The sequence below is a fragment of the Xiphophorus hellerii genome, chromosome 20 (assembly GCF_003331165.1).
Source record: "Xiphophorus hellerii strain 12219 chromosome 20, Xiphophorus_hellerii-4.1, whole genome shotgun sequence".
In the NCBI taxonomy this organism is placed as follows: Eukaryota; Metazoa; Chordata; class Actinopteri; order Cyprinodontiformes; family Poeciliidae; genus Xiphophorus; species Xiphophorus hellerii.
In genome coordinates, this window is record NC_045691.1 from 11,816,741 (window position 1) to 11,838,005 (window position 21,265).

A 21,265-nucleotide genomic window follows, 5' to 3' on the forward strand; every position below is an offset into this window, starting at 1 on the left:
CAAACCGATCATAAAGCATGTATACAAAAACATGTTCAATATTAATTATCATATATAGTGATTAGTTTAAACCAGTACATGGCAATTATAATGGTATATGTCTCTTACATTTTTACTACATGTTATAACAATATATCTGTGTTAATATAGTGCTTCTACAATGTTACTATATTGTGCACTATTTCAATGATGTAATGTTTTTAGAATCATGTTAGAAGAGTATTTGGTTCATGAATCATTGGTATTGAAAAAATAAAACAATATAATGATCACTTTTAATAAGTTAAGCTTTTTTTTAATGGTCATTGCAACTGTTATAAAATCATATAACTAAGGTTAAGCATTATGACACAGTTAGCTAACTATAGTACAACCATGAATTCAATTGGGGTTGTAGATTGATAGACTTTATTGTCTGTCCCAGAGGTGATGTATGTTTGTCTTTGACAGGGCTTTATTTGAAAACACATATGTTCCAAGATTAAAAAATAATAAAAAAAATGTGTGATTTTATTTTTCAAAGTAACTGCCTAGGCTACTGAATTTCTGATTATGCTTGTAATGATTCCAAACCAGAAAATTCTTTGTACATTTATCACGTCATATCATTAGCACATTGACCAATGTTATGGCATGGCCCTTGTTTTTCTCTCTCATTGTGCAGCCCCATTTATAGCATATTTATTATGATGTTTTTATCTTAACTCAGAACATTAACCTCAAGTATAACTATCCCTGACTGGCCTACATGCAAGTTTAGGACTTACTGTGTATGTAAACTCAGTGTTCTACGTAAACCTCGTTATGATACCTTCCATCTGGATGAGGGTATCTAGTGATTATGGCCATAACATCCAATGCACCTATGATGCACTACTGTGTGTTTGCTACCAATAATTAGTAGATCAATTATCAATAAGGATTTTGAAGTAAAATATATATATAAAACAAAAACCGTCTTTGTAATCTTATATTGGATGTTTCAGATAAAATTTTTATACAAAGCTTACTCACAGTAACAAGTTCTTCTCCCTATTTTCCTTGATAATTTAGTTATCTAGGAGTGGAAATTGGATGCATGTGGCCTCTGGAAATGAATCTGAGCTTTGAGGGAGACGTCTTCAGTAATGGGAAGGTTTTGAGTTGCAGGAAATAGTCGGGACATTAGCACCAACCTGGGGGTTAAATTTCTAGTTTCTAGGATATCTGTGATTGCCCTATTAAGGGTTAAATTCAGTCTATGCATTTGCCTCATGGGTTATTGGACTGATTGCACTTCTGCACATCAAACCACACTCCAAGAGAAATGGAGTATTATTGCAAGTTTTTCAGCTCTATATTTTCTCCTATAATTGGTGCAGTTTTTCCCTCTTTCAACAAGAAAGGTGTGTAATAAATTAAGTCCTGCCTGTTTCATAAGTCGTACTAAGTGCTGATTAAATTACTTCAGACCGTCTGAGTTATAATAATAGTTATGCACAATCTCTGGTCAGCATGCTGCTTAAAAAACAAAGTTCCTTCATTGTTAAATGCAAAATGTGTTAGGATTTTACCCTAGGTATGCTGAAGTACTACAGGAAAAAGACAGAGCTGTTGTCAGGAGGAATTACATATCCTGTTGTGATTAATTTTCAGTGCATTTACTTACTCCTAGGTTGAGCAATAGGCTGTAGCCCATGTCGGATATGGAAACAGTGACTCCAAGGTGGAGGACCTTGGATATTTTACTTTGACATCACATAGTCCCTTCGGGGGAAAGACAGCTATTAGCTGGTTTCTCAGACTGTCTCAGGTTGTGATCGAAGCTTTTTGTTTCAGACGGAGGTCACAGATCCCCTGTTCATGCTAGATATTTCATTTATGCTTCAACTTTTATTCCTGATTCTGGATGTCTGAGGCTCTATAAATAATGGTGAAGCATGTGTAGGCTAGGCGTCAGATCGAATGTGACAATGAAGGTGAGCATTGGAACAGCCACTTACATGATTAGGTGTCCACTGTCGTCTCTAACAAGTTGATTCCTTTGTTCCTCTTGCTTTATCATCTGTCTCTCCTTCAATCATTCTTCTCTGCACAATCTCAGTATCTCTACAGATTGAATCTTCTTTGTGCTCTGCTATCTGAGCTCGGTCTTCTCCATTCTGTCTGGTTTGTTTGTTTTTAGACATAATGAAGAGAAAAGGCTGGCATATTTGGGATTTTTACTTTCTTCAACTACATTTGCACTGAAAATCATTGCAGCCACATTATAAACTATGTTTATTTGAAAAATATGCAAATTGGCAGCAGATGAAATAAGATCAGTTTATATAACTATCTCAGTACTGTGGGGCGTGCTGTGGTGGCGCACGGGGTTAGCACGCCCCACGTTTGGAGGCCTTAGTCCTCAACGCGGACGTCGGGGGTTCGACTCCCGGTCCCGACGACCTTTGCCAGCATGTCTTCCCCCCTCTCCTCTCCTTCCTGCCTGCCTACTGTCGAAAAAAATACGAGCCACTAGCGCTGCAAAAACTCTTCGGAGAAAAAAATGGAAAAAAAACAAAAACTATCTCAGTCTGTGAGTACTGCAATCTCAAAATGATCAACCCCTTCATCACTAACATCCTAAGTACTTAGTAGAGCACCGTTTGGTTGTTTTGACCTGGTGAAAACAGTACGTACTGCAAGATACCAGAGTACCTGAGCCCACTCCTTATGCTCAAAAGCCTTATGCTGCAGTCAAAGTTAAATACTTTCTTTTAGGCTTTGCATGGTGAAACCATGTTTTTCAGTTCAAATCAGGCACATGATGGCCACTCTTGTATCTTCCAGGACTCCCTCTTGAAATCATAGTCCCAAACATGTTAATTTGCTAGATCCAGTAATATCCAACTCTAGAGGCTGAAACTCCTGATGAACCTGCTGATACTGGTCCGAGAGCATCACTGAGAAACCACCATGTTTTACTGGTGGTTTAAGGTCAAACCACCAGTTTGAACACATCTTGTGCCAAATAACAAACAAAAGATGAGACTTTCCTCTTAGTTTCATTTTGATCACTTTATGAACTGAAATGCTTTTTGTTTCATCTGATGCTGGTGGGATCGTTCAGTTCAGGTATTTTGTTTGCTGCTCCTTGCATTTCTTCACTGTTTGCTTTTCTCTTTTCTGTTCAAGTTCAAGCTTTGCACCACCTCGTGTTCGCTTTTCAGCCAAAGCCTGCAGTCATTTTATCTGTGTTTTGCTTTCTGGCTTGATATTGGCAATGTGTCAGTCTGACAGGCATAAAATAGTATTTTTGTGCACGAACAAGGGGAGTCTCAAAGAGTTGTCAGCTGAAAATTTGATATACAGTAGATGGATGAAGAGAATAAAAAGGCTTCTCCTCCATGGATTTTTATTTATTTAATGGCTTGAACATCATCTAAAAGAATTTTCCCTCTAGAATTTGTTCATCTGCTGCAGATATGGTTTTTAGTCTCCACCTTTACTTTGTATTGAACTCATGTTATCCAAAAAATGTTAAGGAAATACAGCATTAGATCTAGAGCTATTTCAAAGGAAAACCTAAACTCTTGTCCAAGTAAACTGAAGGAAACTCATAACTCTGCTTTGTTCTTGTTCATTATTCTCTTATTACAGTACTGTGAAACCTTTACCTTTTTGCAGTTCACTATTCATTCACCTATTAGCAGGGTTTTCTGTGGAATGTAAATTCAGTTTATTCATGGGAAACCTACCTATGCTCAACGTTTTTCATAGAACTTATCTAAGATATTTAAAGAAAATTCAGCTTTGAAAGCTGAAAAACCTTCAAGATATGCTACTCGACACGCTATTGGCTGGTATTTGCAATGTAGCCAATCGAGGGGCACTATTTATTTTGTTTGGCATTGATTGGCTGTACACTTAGGCACAGAAAAACAGAGAACTGTAGATTTTAGCTTCTATGGTGCTGCGTATATTAAAACATATTATAGTGCATTCCTATCCACTGTCTTGGATGTTCAGAATGAATTAAAGATGAAGAGATTTTGAAGAAAACGCCCATTATCTCTCCCACAGAGATGTAAGCACACAATGAATATAAATCTTTTTATACCTTTCTCTGCCAATTACAATAGCTGACACATTGTGAGAAGCTGTGTGGGTTCTGGACGGGTTATCAGTTTATGACTCATATCAACAGTCTTTAAGTTGATATTTAGCATTGCTCTCTTCCCAAATACTTAGACTGGACAATGGGAAGGTTTTTGACAACCATTATTAAATATTTCCTGAAATGAATAAACATTTGTTGAAATTGCTCTCAACATTTGTATTGCTTTGTTTAACTTTTCTCCATTTTGTCTGCACTGGATTTTTCTTTCATTTCTGGTATTTTTTCTGGCTCTCTTCTTTGCTCATCTGCCACAGTTTGCATCCTTATTAGCTATTTTCTCACCACAACTTCCTGCCATGCCCAATGTGAGACTGCCTTGTTGTGAACACATATTTTATCTTCTTTGCTCTATCATTTCTCAGTTTCTTGGCTCCTCTTGTGACGCTGATCCCTCCCACATCAGATTTGAGTTGAAAGGTCAATGCATTCAGCACTTATATTACAATAAGTGCTGAAGTCCATTGTTGATCTATAAGAAGGCTGTGAATGATTGAGAACTTGCTGTATGGTGTGGCATTAATGTGTACTTTTTCTTTCAAGGATCAAAGTAATGTTTTCTACAATGAATTCACCTTAACATCCTCTGCCAAATTTTCTCCAATCAGCCTTTCCTCCTCCTCCCGCTCTAAATACTCTTCGGTAATTAAAACTATCTTCAAGAGGGGCTGAAATTGATTTTCAGGTCGGTGACAAGTTGATGGTGGAGAAAGGAGAAGAGAGACAAAGGAGCTTCTGTTGTTCTGTGCTCCTCTATCTCATCATTCCCTCACTGTTAACTAAATTCTTCCAGTTTGCTGCCTAGATGTTTTTGGTCTGAGTATTCCTGACAGGTAAAACTGTGTTCTCAAGGCTACTGATTAAATGAATACAGGACAAAATGATCTGATTTGCACCGTTAAGCCGCAGAAAAAAAATACACTTTGCAGCAAACTTTCCTGTTCTGGTTGTTTGCATTCAGACTTAACCACCTTAAATCTGCAGCACTGGACTGCTTTGCCCTTGAGGCATATAGTGGCAGTCATCTGTGCTTAGACTTGTCAGTAAAGTGTACAGGAAATTCAATAATGTTCGGTAATAATGTGTGACTAGGGGCCTTTTGCAGTTGTGTGTGGTTTTCTGCTGTTGCAAGAAGTACTAATGATGCTGTTATCAGGGACTCTGAGCCTGATTAGCTTGACGGATGAGGCAGACGCTGGCTGCCTCAAGTTCTCTCTTCCCGTCAGTCCAGCTACTATGTGTATTCTATGTGAACAAAAAGAGAGAAGAGTTGATGAGAATGTGATGAAGGCTGATAAATAGACTGATTAAGATACACACATACAGCATCCTACACACCGAGATTGATAAAGTAAAACAGGAGCTTTTTTTTCCTCCCCTGCAAACCAATAACGGTGGAAAAATGTGTTAGAGAAGGAGGGACACATGCTCAATCTTCTTTCCATCTTATCCAGGTCTTTGCTTAGGATATTTATCTGTGTGGTGGGAGTGGAACCTGAGGTGATGAAGGATCCGACCGCAGATGAAACCTTCCTGAATGGAAGATATATGGGCAGATGTGTGTCTGTATTGTTTCCTAATTCACAGTCACTGAATATTTACCGCATGCAAGAGTCGCCGTACCTTTGAAAGTGTCCTCTGTGGAAAATGGAGCAACTTTTCCAAATGGTGGTCAGACATTAAACACCTTGTTGCCAAATGCCCTCACATGGCCTCCTGAATGATGTAGGATCTCTGGCGGAAGCAGAGGTGGATGCAGCATGAGGTAATTGCAGAGCTGGAAAACCTCTGATGGAAGAGGTCAAGGTGGATGGAAGGTGCGGTGAAACGAAGCAGGTGACGTTAACACAGCAAAGTCTTTTCCTACAGTAAATTTATTTCAACGAGGACCACAGTCCAACCTTGACCTTAATGTCTAACATTTTTGCACTTTACAGTTGAAACTAAGTACTTATACACACAGTGTACAAAGATACACAAACTTTTTTCTCATGGACAGAACTGCTGTGACTGAGACAGGTGTGTGTGTGTGTCGCCCTGCTACCACACAACTTTTAGCTATACCCACAAATTTGGCAGTATGCGTAGAGTCATTGTTCATTTTGAAAACCCATTTCAGCAAAAACCTTAACTTCCTTGTTGAGGTCTTGAGATGCTGCTTCACTATGACCACATTATGTTTTTCTTTGTAATAGAATGTATTTTGTAAATAGCGCGAGTTCCTCCTGCAGCAAAACACACATGACTCTGCCTCCCCTATATTTTGCTGTAATTAATCTCAGGCTTGCAGACTTTCCATCATTTGACCCTAAATTTAACAATGGTTGTCATGGACACACCCAATGAAGTCCTTGTTTTAATAGCATTTGCAAACTATTCAGTCAATGTTGCTTTTAGAGTAATGGATTTTTTCTTGCTTGGTGGTTTTCAGTACATGTCAGTACAAAACTTGTTTCACTGTGGAAGGTGACACTTTTTACCTGCTTCAGTCAGCATCTTCAAAGGGTTTTTGCTTTTGCATGTTTCACTGAACAAATTCACCTCTGAGATGCTCATCCTGTCTACATTCTGAATAGTATGATGGCTGGATAACTTTAAATGTGAATTTAAATATTTAAACATCAATGTGGCACCATCAGCCATTTGGAAATTGTACATAAGGATTGAACCAGATTAATGTAGGTTTTGATTTATTGACTAATTTTGTTTTTATTTTTCCATTACATTAAACAAAGCAGTGTGGTTGAGGTTTTACTGTAAAATGTGTCCACAGGTAGGCTATAAAGCTATGACATCATCATCTAGTATTTCCAAAACTGTTATGTGGCATAGCAGTCTTAGTGTGTGTAAATATCTGAATTTGAACAGAGTAATAAAAAATCTCTTATTGTGATGACATTTTTGGAAATGGAAATAATTTTGGCAGTCCTTTCCGACCAAGGAGAGCAATAGTTTAGTTAGATTTAATGTCAGACATTTAGAGGAAATAGGTATGTGCTTTTTTATACCATTTATGTAAACACCTGGTTTCAGTACTTCTCAAACACGTGAGCTGGATGTTTTTAGTGTTTGAAAATGGTTCTTCTGTCTTTTGCATTTTAACCCCTCTCTTATGGATATGATTATTTGCATGAAATGTCTGCGGCATATCTTGCCATATTTGTCACTTTTAGAGCAAACATTGTGAGTGCATATTATGTCTGACCTGCAATTAAAGCAGTTAAAAAAAGCTTGTTTTGTGCATTTACTCTTTCATAAACAGCTAAATGAATAACTTGCTTTTAGGCAAATAGATGCTTCTTTAATTGCTACTTTCTAAAATTTCCTTTTTACTAATTGTGACTGGTCACATATGCCAGTATGAAGTTTAGATTTTTCAAGAGAAAAATTGCATTTAAAAAAATGAAGAATCATTCTTGCATATCCCTGTTCCACAGCGTAAGAGTGGAAATGAAGAGCAGACATCTAAGCTGGACAGAAATGATAAGTTTCCCTTTTTTTTGTTGGTCTTCGTGACCTTCAGATCCAATTAAGCTCCTTTTTTGTCTTTATTTAATTTTTTTAGCAACAGCAAGAATATATCACATGAAGTGCAATTTTCTTTTATATGAATAAGCCCACTGGCAATTTTAGTGCTGTAATTAAAACGTCCACACATGTCCCTTCAGGGGTGCCCAAAGTCGGTCCTCAAGGGCCAGCATCCTGCACGTTTTAGTTCTCTCCCTGGTGGTAACAACCTTTTCAGCATGTCAGTATGCTTCTTAGGCCTTCTAACGAGCCATCATTTGATCCAGGTGCATTAAATTAGGGAGAGAACTAAAACACGCGGGATGCCGGCCCTCGAGGACCGACTTTGGGCACCCCATTAACATAGCTATTTGAAAAAGCTCAGTCGATCTTTCAAACATTGTTTTCATCCTTTCCAATTCAGATTTTGGCCATTATACTCTAGATCTGGTGCTGTGTTTTAAATTCTTGTTCTCTTGATTACCCAAGCTTTACATTTCACTTAAAAAGCACAAAATCATCATCTCTCCATCATCAAACCTTAACAGTTTGTATGAGATGTTTGTGCTGACGTGCCATATGTGTTTTCTCTAAAATATTAAACTGTTTGCTGACTAAACATCTCTACTTTGCTCTCTCCAGATCTCTAAAGACATCTTTTCAGCACTCATGTTTTTCACTCAAAACATTTTAGAGCAGTAAAACTTTCTCCTGGAAACTCCTTCCAAATAACCATATTTTTAAAGTCTTTTTGGTCCAGAATTTGACTAATTAATAGCTCAGACCTGTAGGATGAAATTGAGCTCGTGGTACTTTTAGCACTTTGTATGAAATTTTCACAGTCTGACCTTGGGGTAAATTTGCTGGAAAGTTCACTTATGGGAAAATTTGCAACTGTCTTAAATGCTTTCAGCCTGTGAAAATAAATTTTTACCGCAGATGATGAACTTCAAACAGTTCAGAAATGGCTTTGATGGGCAATAATGTCATTAATATCAACCTTTCAGTTTGACTGTTGCGCATCACACAATTTTCTGATACTTTCTGAAGTCTTTTACAGATGTGTTGAAGATTATCATCACTCATACAAAAAAGCCCATGTATGCAAATGAGTTGAATGTAAAACTCCTTAAATTCTGCTTTAGGGCATGAGATTAAAGCTTGGTAGAAAATCATATTAAGACTTCCTAATGGCAATGTGAATTATAAAATTAGGCTTTCTTCTGTTAAGACTCCTTTGTCCAAAATAAAAACCCTGACAATGCTTCAAAGCAAAATAACCTGAAAATGTGTTTTTTGTGTTTCATTCTGTTTAAACTGACATATACAATTATTTTAAATACCCTAAGATAGCTGGCAAAGTAAGAAACAGTTTGAGCTTTGATAAAAAGAAACCTGAGAATTTAGTGATGCAAATCAGCAATGTCTCTAAAAGCTAAAATAAAACCCTTAAGTCAATCCCTTAATCAAAGCCATTAATCCAAAAGTCTATCAGTATAATTATATCATTTTTATTACACTCTATATCTATTGGAAATGAACCCCCTGCCAAAAGTTGGAGCACAGCAAAAAATAAACTAGTAATATGTCAGAGTCAACCTTCTTTAACCTAGAAAGTCTATTTCAAATTCTGCAGAGATGAAACATCTAAGAATAGAGTTAAAGGTCATTGTAAAAATTCAACAATTATATAAAGAGAAGATTTCACCTTTTCTACAACTTGATTACCTCTCACTCTGAGGGGAAATGTATTAAGTTTAATACATTGATGGTGATTATTATGTGAATTTAAGCAGATTTTGAGTTATGTTCATGTAAATTTGGGACTAAGGGTTAAAGTGGATTATAGGTGCGTGAGATGCACTAATCGCACATGTCTAATAACGAATAAATTAGACATAAATATTTCCTCAACAGTAAATCCATTCTTTGATAAAGATCTACTTATTGACTGTAAAAGACCACCAGAAATCTTTTACATTCTCATAATATTTTGCTCTTTTTAGTTGAAATGATTTAGATCTGTAAAATGCCAGAATGTAATTCTTTGTGAATGGACTGCTGGACATAGACCTGATCTAAATTCAGGAGTTGCCACTGCAGCATTTCATCCCATTTTCTCTCATCTTGATTTTTGATGGCTTCCTTTGCTTCCTTAGAGGATTGATTCTCTTATTTCGTCTGTCCTTTACATTGTCATTTTGGATCTTGCATTGCATTTCTCTCTCTCTTTCACTTCAGTCTGCCACCTGTAATGATTATATGTCCTGATTATTATAATTTATGTGCTCTTCTGTGGTTTGCTGTCTTGAGTTGCTTCTGTTAAGCTCCGCTATCCGCCTAAACAATTATTCTTTCGCTACTGCCAATCACTTTCCCAGTCTCTGTAAAACGCTGCAGTTTGTTTTTCGCCTCAGTCAGGCTCCTGCTGTCCCTTTGTTTTCTGGTAGAATGGGCAGATTGCTGGCTGGACGGGCCACGTGGGTGTTTGACACGGCACACAATGCTGAGGGCCATGAACAATGCGTAAACCAGCATAATTCGATATATTATTTGCCTTCTTGCATGAGTACACAGATACGCATGCTCCGGTTCGAGTACCCTTGGCTTCCCACTGCAATTTTTTCCATCAGTGCCTGGCCACATAATTGAATAGACAGCTGTTAAATTGTACAAACAGACAAGCCACTGTGTTTATACCTTACTCCACCGACAGGGCCAGCAGAGATACACACAGGCAGATGAAGAGCTTACAGATGTCTAATACTTGTATGCTATTATCATATTTGTGCAGGGCAGATTAACAGTGGATCAGGCACTGAAAATGATTGTCAAGGGGCTGTTTTTCCATCCAGATTATATAACTGATTTATTTTATTCCACCCAATGAAGACCACATAATGCTTCCTCAGTCTCACTCCTCATCCCTCTCCCTCTGTTATTTAGCCTGGTTTGCATGTGTGTTGTACAATTGGCTCTTGGGGAACAGAGACATCCTAATCACCTCTGATGGGAGTCTTGTTTATACCTGCAGCTGTGATTACAGCATCGGCTAAACAGCTCAGCTCATTAGGTGTTGCTGTAGAAAATGCTGAAACATAAAGCTAAGGTTTTCTCAAAATTTCTCTGTGCTCTTCTGGAAACAGATTATTTTATGTAGCAAACCAGGACTGTATGATGGGAGTTCATCTTTAAACATTAAGACATTTTTTATGCACCAAAATTGGTTGGAAAAAAGCCCAGGATGATGAGAGATAAACATCTGGATTCTCTTTGCAGATATTTATAAGCTTTAATTATTCACACTGCTTCGACTTCTTCTACTTTTACAAAATCAAGGGGCAAAGGTGCCATAGAGCACATCTGTAAGTCATTAAATAAACTTCTATATAAAAATTTGCATTCTCATTTTGTATATTATTTCATGTCTCTGACTCTCCCATGAGCTCCAGCTAAGTGAGGGCTAGAAAGTGAGTTCATATTCATGTTAACTAATCAAATATAAGTATTTGACAAACCACTGTGACAGTTTTTTATTTAAATTAAAATTTTGATTAGTAACATCTGCGTTCAAGAATTTTATTGGGTACTTTTATTAGCGATATTATGTATTATTTCACAAATTCATGATTTTTTAAATTGTAGCATGTTTGGCCCTCAATACTGCAAGTCTAGAGTCAGAAAAATGCAAAATTGTGACATTGCATGAAATGTATCTATTTCATAATAAATCTATTCATGAAATAGATTTATCCTGCAGTAAGTGATTTAGGTGTCTTGGCATATAAACCCACTGCAACAGAAAACCATGAAAAGCTTAACAGGATGAAAAGTTTCTGTTGAAAAAGGAGCTGCTTTATTTATGCTTTCCACTTCCACACTGTGGTCACACTTCAGACAGGAGAATTGTTGATCGGCTGGTGTTTTTTTCTCCGTCATACTGTCTAAGCAGAGTCAGTGTAGAGCCGTATTACTGTGTGCTTTCAAATAAAAACATTATTACTTGGAGTGGTGCCTGTCCCTCACACAAAGTGGATTGTTATTTTATTTTTTTTACTCTGCAGCCGGGTGCATCAGCTTTGACCTTTTACTCTTCCTCTCTGCCTTACTCAAAGGTTGACAATGCACACGGATGGTGCTGCTGCCCCTTTGAAGAATTATGGACAAAGATAGTGGCATACCTTCAGAAATGTCCTGTTAATTGCCAACGTCTTTCGACATCTTTCTTTACTTTTACTTCTTTTTCAGTAAAAACTTGTACTTTTACATGATTTTATCCATCAGGTTGCTAGATGTGCTTTGGATGATGGTGATATATGAGGCTTACTGTTTAATGGCTGAAAATGCTGGGAATTGTTTTTATAGATTTGTTTTCTTAAGGGAGACAGCAAAACAACCTTAATATTACCAGCAATAATCTTGATAGAGTGCATATCTGTCCCAATTCTTAACATTAATCAATTATTCAATATTCAAAATGTCTTCGTTATGACAACTTGACATTAACCAAGAAATCATGATCTGACATAAATTTGTTATAAAAATGTCAACTTTGTATTAAAAGTGTCATGATTTACCGAATGACACTTTATGACAACAGTCATAAATATTCATGAAGACTTACTCATGTTCATGACAGGTGTTATGTCATGTTTATGACGGTGTCATGACAGTCTTATTCACAACCCATCAAATAAAGTGTTACCCTTTATTTTTGACTTTCTACTACTTCGTGTTGGTCTGTCACATCCATTTCCAAACACAAATCCGAAGTGGTAATGGCTGTAAAGCTGTAAAGATCAAGGGGTTTGAATGTGTTTTCTAGCTGTAGCTATTAAATGAGAAATAAACTGGTGCTCACATCATTTTTTTAGTTCCTCTCTAACAAATATACTGGATTTCTGGTTGTGAGTCTAAATAATTCAAAAAGCAACTCTTTTTTTCTTTGTCTCTTTTGCCTCATGCTGTCTTTCTTGCATGCAGAGTCTGGTTTCAGGTCATCTGTTTTCATCTGCCCTCTCTGCATTTACACTCCTCTGCTCTCCTCCTCCAACCCATTTCTTCTTTCCAATGCATCGGTTCACTCTTGAAGCTCTTCAGCGCTGCCTCTAATGGCTTTACCTCAGAGTGATTCTCTGTCAGTCTGACTGTCTTGAGGTCGAACAGTCTTTACTTAACGTTTCACCCAGCAGCACTCAAATCAAAAAATACACTGCATAAAATATAGGTGGACATTCATGCTGTGTCTTGTAGAATGAGACACTTTACTCAGACCTTGCACAATACATTGAAACGGCCTCCATAAAACAAGCTCACCCTGAGTAAAAGTGATGGTTTCTCTTCTGACACATTTGTTTACAACACACTATTTGAAAAACATATGGTATTTCTAATAAATGTCTGTTTACAAACCTCCTAGGATGTTTCTTTTATTGAAACTCACTGGAGACTCTCATCAAACTGTCTCTGTCATAGCTGACAATGTTTATGTTGCGCTCCACAGGGGAAGTCCTACGTGTATGACCAGGTCTTCCCACTAACATCACACAGGAACAAGTCTACAACGCCTGCGCCAAACAGATTGTCAGAGGTGAGTCACCTAAATGTTGTGCATTTACTCTTTAAGGTTCAAAAAGGATATAAGTACCAAAAGAACAAGACAGCAGACCTTAAAATAGCATCTCCCGCACATTCTTGGTCTCTGTGTTGGCTTTGCCAGCCTGCACCTCTATTGCTGATGCAGGCAGCAGCAGCATCTCGTTGCAGGCAGCAGGAAACCTATTTTCACTTTTTAGTCGCACAGCCTGGATGCACGGGTGTAGAGAATTATAAAGGTAAACAGATTAAAATTATGCATGCTATATCTTAATACTAAAGATACGGTCAGTTCTATTTTAAAAGAATCCTAATATATCCTTATCCTAATCCTAATATAGTTTCCTATATCATCTTCCTGAGCAACATCGTTTAACCTTGAACAGGCCTTGGGCTTAATTGTTTTCAGGTGGGATGACATTTTTTTAATGAAGGTGGGTGTGCCCTAGCAAGTGATTAACACACTCTATCAAGCTCTTTGTCAACTAATTATCAGACAACATGAGGCGTCACGGAGAGTAAATTTGAAGAGATCAGAAATTGTTAAAGGCAGTATTTTCTTCATAAAATGGAAGCCAGAAACATGTCCAAAAAGATGATTTTTCCAACAAAGTTTGCTGATTTTATTACTGATTTTGAGTGTTAACGCTCAATTGCTGGAAATACTTTACCAGTAATTGCACCTTTCTACAATAACTCCTGATAGATTTTTCTGGAGTAGATTTCTATGGCAATGTTATACAGCCCTGGTTCCTGCAGAAGCAACTTTTTGGTTGCTTCTGCCATTAAAATTGAAGCAGGCATTACTGGAGGATGAAATCATTAAGGCCCCATTCAGAATACATTACAATGTAAAAAATAATGCTAAACATTATGGCTTTTGCAGAGTCTAGGCATAATCGTCTGCTCCATATGAAGAATAGAATTAATTTCCTATTAATAATTCATAAGACCTGCTGACTGTTTTCAGAAAGGATAAAACATCCTTTCAGAGGTTGTGGTGGGTCACAGCTGAGATGGCAGGATATTGGAGTCCTGGGTGAGAAGTAGTTATCTATGACATGACCCAAGTGCAAATGAACTTGTCTAATTCCAAGGATACAACCTCATCATGCTCATGCTGGGGTGGAAACAACCTAAGTAGTGGCTCAAACTAACAATTCATACTGTGTACACCAAAAACTACTGAGCTGATTCACTCCTTTGCCACATAGATATTGTTTCTGTCTGCTTCTCTATTGAGTGGGACTATAGGTATAGACAGCAAACCAGACTGTAAATAAGCTCAGCTATGTTTTTTCTTTCTTTCTTATATTCTGGGGGGAAATTGTGACATTTTCATGCTGTATTCTAAAGGCAAAATGAACATGTCAGATGTTGATTTCCTTGTGATAGCATTTAGCAGTAAAGAGGAAGGAAGGAGGGATAATAACTAAAGGAATCTCACTAGGTGTTTATGATTTTAGGCTTTGGGCCTTGTGATTTGTGAAAAACACACATATTTTGGGCTGTAATTTAAGGATTCCATCTGCTTGTCTAGAAAGTCATCCTATAGGTCATGGGAACATTGATAGAACTTCATCATTCTCATTAATGAATGAGAATGGTCATATTTATAGGGAATTATAGCAACCTGTCAGAAACAAATGTGCAGCTGTGATACCTATGGTGGTAGCATAGGATGGTGGAAGAAATGGGCCACATTCAAATGGGCCATATTTGTTGTACGGGCTGTAAGGCTTTCTTACTGTGCTGTGAAGAAGCATAAGAAATCTGCTCATGCTTCATGTTTTAATTCTGTGGAAAACTTTATATCATACTCAAAGACTTGCAGAGTAAAAATATTATCTTCAGGAAGGTTGAGGTTGCTCCTCTGGAATAAAAACATTTTGGAGAAACTAAATATATTTAATTTTGTGTTTGAAACTTTGAAAAGTGAGAATAAACAATAACATTTTCATGTAGACAACACCTGTGTGTTATAATGTTAGGCCCTGGATGCAATTGTTCTTTGAGAAAAACAGAACCTTTGTATGATTTACCATACAGGGTTAATATTTAGTAACATTTTGTGTTCAGTGTAAGCATTATTTTTTTCAACAATAAAATTAATCCCTAAAACTACAACTCGCATAATATTTTTTCACATTGTGTATATGCCAGAGGCTCTATATCAAATGAAACCAATTCCCCCAAAGCTCATCTAATTTTTTTTCACTTCACATCATTCTCCATATGCTTTTTTTCCTAGTTAGGATTTAATTTATTCTTTCCCTTCAAAGCACAAAACTACAGTGAACTGGATGGAGCGTGAGAAAAGACTGATTTGTTGCACAAGATTACTTGCAGAGTGAGAGATTACAATGTAGGCTGATGAGAGATGGAATAAAAGGGGCAATGTGGGCTGCAGTGCATGGCTGCGGAAGTTCAAGGTAAGCATTTAACAAGATGAAGGGGTCAAATTTGACACAGGTAAAATGGAAAATGGAGAGCAAAAAAGCTTAGAAAAAAGTGGTTCACAGACTAGTTTTTTCTAGCATCTTAATACATTCATTCTTTATTGGGTACTAAAGTACAAAGAATTGCTTTTTCCCCATTTGTATCGGCAAGAAAAGATAAAACAAAGAATTTTCTTTAAGAAAAAAAAATCCTAAAATGCAAAAAGAGCAAATAAAAAGATCTATGTAGAGACCACCAACATATACTCAAACAATGTTGTGCAAACAATGAACAGGCAGTGGGTAAGCCCTAAAAAGAGGTTGACTGTTCACAAAATGCAATCTTCATGCATATAAATGGAAAGTTACTTGGAAGGAAAAATGTTGCAGAAAAAGATGCACAAGCACCAGGAATAACCCCACTCATGAAATGATAATGGAGTTATTTTATTGAGATGCATCTGCATGTGAGAATCGCCTCTCCTTCCTGTGCTTTCTCTTCTCCTATCTGTTATCCTCAGCAGTGTTATTTCGTGTTTTTGCACTCAAATCTCCTGCTGTCTTTATATCCTGCTGAAACAGCTGAGCTCCTTATTCTTTTGTTTTGCTATGGTGTCACTCTGACCAGTGTTGAAGTGAAGGAAGACATGCTGCTGTGTCTTGAAAGTACTGCAGAGACAGGAGAGAAGGAGGGGAACGGGGTTCGGCGCGGTTCCGTCTCAAAGCTTTTCTGATTTGTTTGTGGTCAGCTCACCTGTGGCAGCCAGCCATTCATGATATGTTTCTTTTTAGCTTTTTTTTATGTTTGGCTTTAACTGCTCTGGTTTATTGGCCTGTGTCATCAATATGACATTCAACAAGGTGAGTTTTTTATTACTTCAGCTTGTGATACATTGTTGTGTTTTTCCTTTTTCTTTTTTTTTTCTTGCCATGGCTCAATATGAATGGAGAGAATAATGTTTCTATAACTGCTTGCAACCTCATCGAGTCCCTCCTGGTGATACTAAAAGCTTCAGGTAGTTGTTGTTTATTGTGTGCAGCCACAAAGGTCGTTCAGGATCCACTCAAGTTTAAATACCACATGCTTCACGGTTTATATGAGGAGCAAAGTTCAAAGAGACTGGTTTTTCTCTGGATACTGCTGTGGTTTTTGTTTGTCGATTGGACTGAAATTAGGTGCCATTTTTTGATTTTCACCTATGCTTCTAGCTTTTTCTCCTCCTCTGACATGTTTTCCTCCTTTTTTTCTGATTTCAGATGTACTCGGTGGATACAATGGGACTATATTTGCCTATGGGCAGACCTCTTCAGGAAAAACACACACCATGGAGGTGCAGTATTCCTAAACAATTCAAAAGAGAACCTTTCTCTGGTGGCACATACAGGCACATAAGCTTCCTTTTTTTTCCTCCTTGATTTTTGTCATCTCCTCCTCTGCCTGCCATCATATCAGTGTATCCACCTCCATCACAGCCATCATTCTTTATCTCTCAATCCCAGCCTTGTGTGGGAACCGTCTTCTTTTACAACTCTCCCTGGGAAACAGCCCTGGCCCTTTTCAAGTTAAAAAATCCTCTATGTTCTCTTTCTTTTACTATTCTCTCTGCCTAATTCCTCCCAGACTTATCTCTTATCCAATTGCTCACACACACACTCACACTCATAGAGTCATTTTGCCTCCTGCAGGGGAAGCTTCATGATCCCCAGGCTATGGGAATCATTCCCCGGATCGCCCAGGACATTTTTGAACATATATTTGCCATGGATGAGAACCTGGAGTTTCATATAAAGGTTTGTGTTGCTTTGCAGTCATTTCTGTTCGTGTGTGTGTGAGGAAAATGATGTGTGTATTGGTGATTTGGTTTCAGGGTCTTTGATGTAATTCTAACTAACATCAATAAATCATTATAAACAAGTATATTTCTGCATATTATTTTCTATGCATCACAGTGTTATAACGTAAGCCTGTGGTATGAAGATGACAGTAATTATAGCTCACTGCTGGAAGCTGGATTATTACAACACTGTTTAGCTTTTGTAGCAAGTATCTTTGCATCACCCAACTACAAGTTCCTTGCAAACATATTCATACCCCTTTAACTTGAACTCTTTAGTGTGTTGTTGTGAAGAGGAAGGAAAAAATATTATTTTGAAAGTGTTTGGCAAATAAAAATAGGATATATAGCATGCATATTGTTTATGAAATAACCCTAAATAAAATCAAGTATGACTAATTGCTTTCAGAAGTTATCTAATTGGTACAAAGTTATTTAATTCACATCCAGTAGCTGTTCTGTGAAAGCCTCAGAGGCTGTTTGTTCAAACCTATAGTGAACAAACACCATCATGACAAAGTCCCTGAGCAGTCCTGAAAGGCCTTTAAAATCCACTTCAGATTGTAGAAAAATTCTCCTTCTGATTGCAGTTAGCAGAAAAGAGGGAGGACGAAAGGGTAAGAACTAAAGGCAGCACATCAGGCATCAGATTTTATCTCCCCATAACTGGTAGCGCACTACCCCAGTGTCCTCTTCATACTATATAAACATGTAGTTTATATAAACATAAGCTGTTGTTTTAGGTGTTTCTGTGAGGACTAGAGCTGTCCGCCTACATGTTAGAGACAACAGACGACTTGAGGCTGGGGCAAAGGTTTCCCTTCCATCAGCTTAAAGACTGTAAACCTACAGCTAGAGCTACAAGGGAATGGTTTAGATCAAAGGTATCCATGTGGTAGAATAGGTTAGCAGGAGTTCAGAACTGATTCCAAATGAGAATCGACAGCAAGAATTGAAAATGGCTGTTCACAGATGCTCTTTGTCCAGTATGACTAAGCTTTAGCTATACTCCAACGAAGAATGGACAGAAATATCAGTCTCAAAGAGCAAGAACAGGCCCAGGGGGACTGAATATATATATACATTAAATTAAAATCATGCATCATTTTCCTTCCACTTCATGGTTGTGCACTACTTTATGTCGGCCTTGAATAAAATCCCAATAAAAAACATTAAAGTTTGTGGTTTATCCCTATAGAATGTGGGAAAAATCAAGAGGTTAAAATATTTTTTACTTGGATCTTTATATTTAACCTCTCATTTAGCAGGACTACAGTATGTTTTATTTAGCCAGGGGGAAAAAAAAATTCTGTTTCATGTTTCTGACTTTTTTGCAGGTCTCCTACTTTGAGATCTACATGGAAAAAATCCGTGACCTCCTTGATGGTATGCTTTATGCTTTTTTTCAAATAGTTCATTGTTTGCAGAAGGGAAACCAAAACCCTTAAGCTACTCTCTGAGGCATCATCCAAGATGACCTTGACTTATTTATGTTTTAAATGTACCTTTCAATCTATAATTGTCCTTTTTTGCAGAAAATTAGACCTGAAAATCATAATTCTTTCATTGATAAAAATGTGGTTCTTATTTGTATAAAACGATTAAATTAAATGATCAATGAATTAGAAACAAGAAAATTAAAAGCCGTATGCAATAATTTACATTTTCAGCTTATCTGCTTCAATCAGTAATGATGTGAAGGTGCTGCAGCTTATATAGTCTTATCACTCAGAAATACATTCAGTGTAAAATGATGTAGAGCTGGATGGAGAGCCATGGGAACCATTCCTGTGATTACATATTTTATGGACCTTTAAACAATGGTCAAAACCTCCTTCTGTATGCAGAACGGTTTGCAGAGTCTGAGAAACATTTGAACTTGGTGCAACAAAAGAGTCAAAACAAGCAAGTTGAATTAAAAGAGTGAAGAAAACACCCCAAGTGGGAATTTGTGAGAAGAAAAAGATGCTGCAGGGTTATAAAAGCGTGCATATTTACTCTCAGAAATTATCCAAAGATTTATCCACTATAATTCTTTTGAATTTTAGTTATAATCAACATAACAGGACTCTTTAAAAAATTACAAATGGAGGAATACGAATGTGTGCCTGTGGATAGTTATCGTGTTTTGTTCACTGAAGCATCCACTTAACCGCTCAGTGATTTCGACAGAAATAGATTCATTAAAATCTAAAAGCATTCATAGACTGTTGCAAGTTTTTTTTTAACAGTGCATAAGTAGATATTGACTCACAAATATGAAGGGGAAATGATCAGAACACATTAAATTCATGTGCAAAAAAATATAATTATTTGACTGAAATGTCCTTTCTGCTTATTTTCCCTTCATGTCATTGCAGTGACAAAAACCAACCTGTCAGTGCATGAAGACAAATACAGGGTTCCCTATGTGAAGGTGAGTCAGCTTCAGATATGATTCAGCATTGCTGCATAGACGTTCCGGCCTTGTTAATGTTGTGTTTTGATGTTAAAAAGTTTATTTCAGCTAATGATTTGCCTCAGGACTCAAAATTCATCCCTGGGAAAGATGTAACACTGAAGTTGAGGATGTTATTTTTGCATTTTGGGAAATGTGTGGCACTTGTAGTGCAATGTTATTGCATCTCTCTCAATGCAATAACATTGCACTGAGATGTTGCACTGGTGTTTTTATGCATTAAACACCAGAGATGCATTGATCACCAATACTATTCCTGTTTTTTGCAAAACAAATTCATCAAAGTACATGCTGTTGGTGGATGTGTTCAAACCTCCAAAATGATAAAAAGATAATAAATCAGTTTTTCTCCATATTTGACCTGATCAACAAAACCAGGCCAATTCCTGGCAGAATAGCTGGCTCTTTTTAATAAAATCCTAAACATCTTCATATAGATTTTACAGATTTGTTTGTGTTGCTTGTTGAATATTTCCAACTGTATTGGCTCTCAAATGTCTATACTCCCCTGTTAAAATTCAAGAATCTGATACAATGCAAAAATAATTTCTAGACTTTTTCGATCTTTAATGTGACAAATCCAATGCCATTCAATTGAAAAACATTTTAAAAAATGTTGGGAGGAAATTTTGAAAAAAATAAGTGTGTACCCTTAAATTCATATTTTCTTGAAACAGCTTTTGATTTAGTTTGAATGAACCCACTCAAGCTGAGATAAGGTTCAGCTGCCTTTTTTCTTTACATCACCCGATATAGCCTCTAGCTAAAGCCATACTTTGCGGGGAGATTTCAAAACAATCTCATTGCACAAAGGTATTCATCCGAAGAAAAGTGCAAAAAAAAGAAAGAAATTCTACAGCACAAGTTTATACCATTGTTCAGTCAAGATCAATAATAATTGGTGAAAAACCAATTTATTTAGTTTTTCAAAGCCAATCAAAAAGATAAAAACAATGAAGGGAGGCTTCCAACAGACCAATGAGAAATTTTCAATATGTTTGTGGTTTACACACGACAGGTCTCTGCTTGTGAATCCACAGTCATATTTAATAAATTAGAATATGCTTATGACGAGGATTGTTTGTCAAACTAAAAGTACCTCCTGATAATATCAACCTTTAAGTAAGTACTTTTCATTAGGCTCACATTAAGTTTCTAATTGGTGTGGCTTAATATTCTAATCTTAAATGTCATGTCTTTATTAACTCTAAGCGGAAAAGCAACATAATTATGATCATAATCGTCATAAAGGCTAGACAACACTACTCTGAGTGTAATTAATCTACAGTGTGTG

The 21,265-nt window shown here is 37.0% G+C and overlaps 1 protein-coding gene across 1 annotated transcript in view; it reads left to right on the forward strand.

Moving 5' to 3' along the window:
- The window catches only part of LOC116710824 (kinesin heavy chain), an 85,635-nt gene that overhangs the window by 15,647 nt on the left and 48,723 nt on the right, over window positions 1–21,265 (forward strand). The window contains 6 exon segments of the mRNA XM_075074318.1: window positions 13,149–13,179; window positions 13,182–13,235; window positions 16,936–17,009; window positions 17,365–17,469; window positions 18,851–18,899; window positions 19,874–19,929. Coding sequence (XP_074930419.1) covers window positions 13,149–13,179; window positions 13,182–13,235; window positions 16,936–17,009; window positions 17,365–17,469; window positions 18,851–18,899; window positions 19,874–19,929 — 369 coding nt within the window.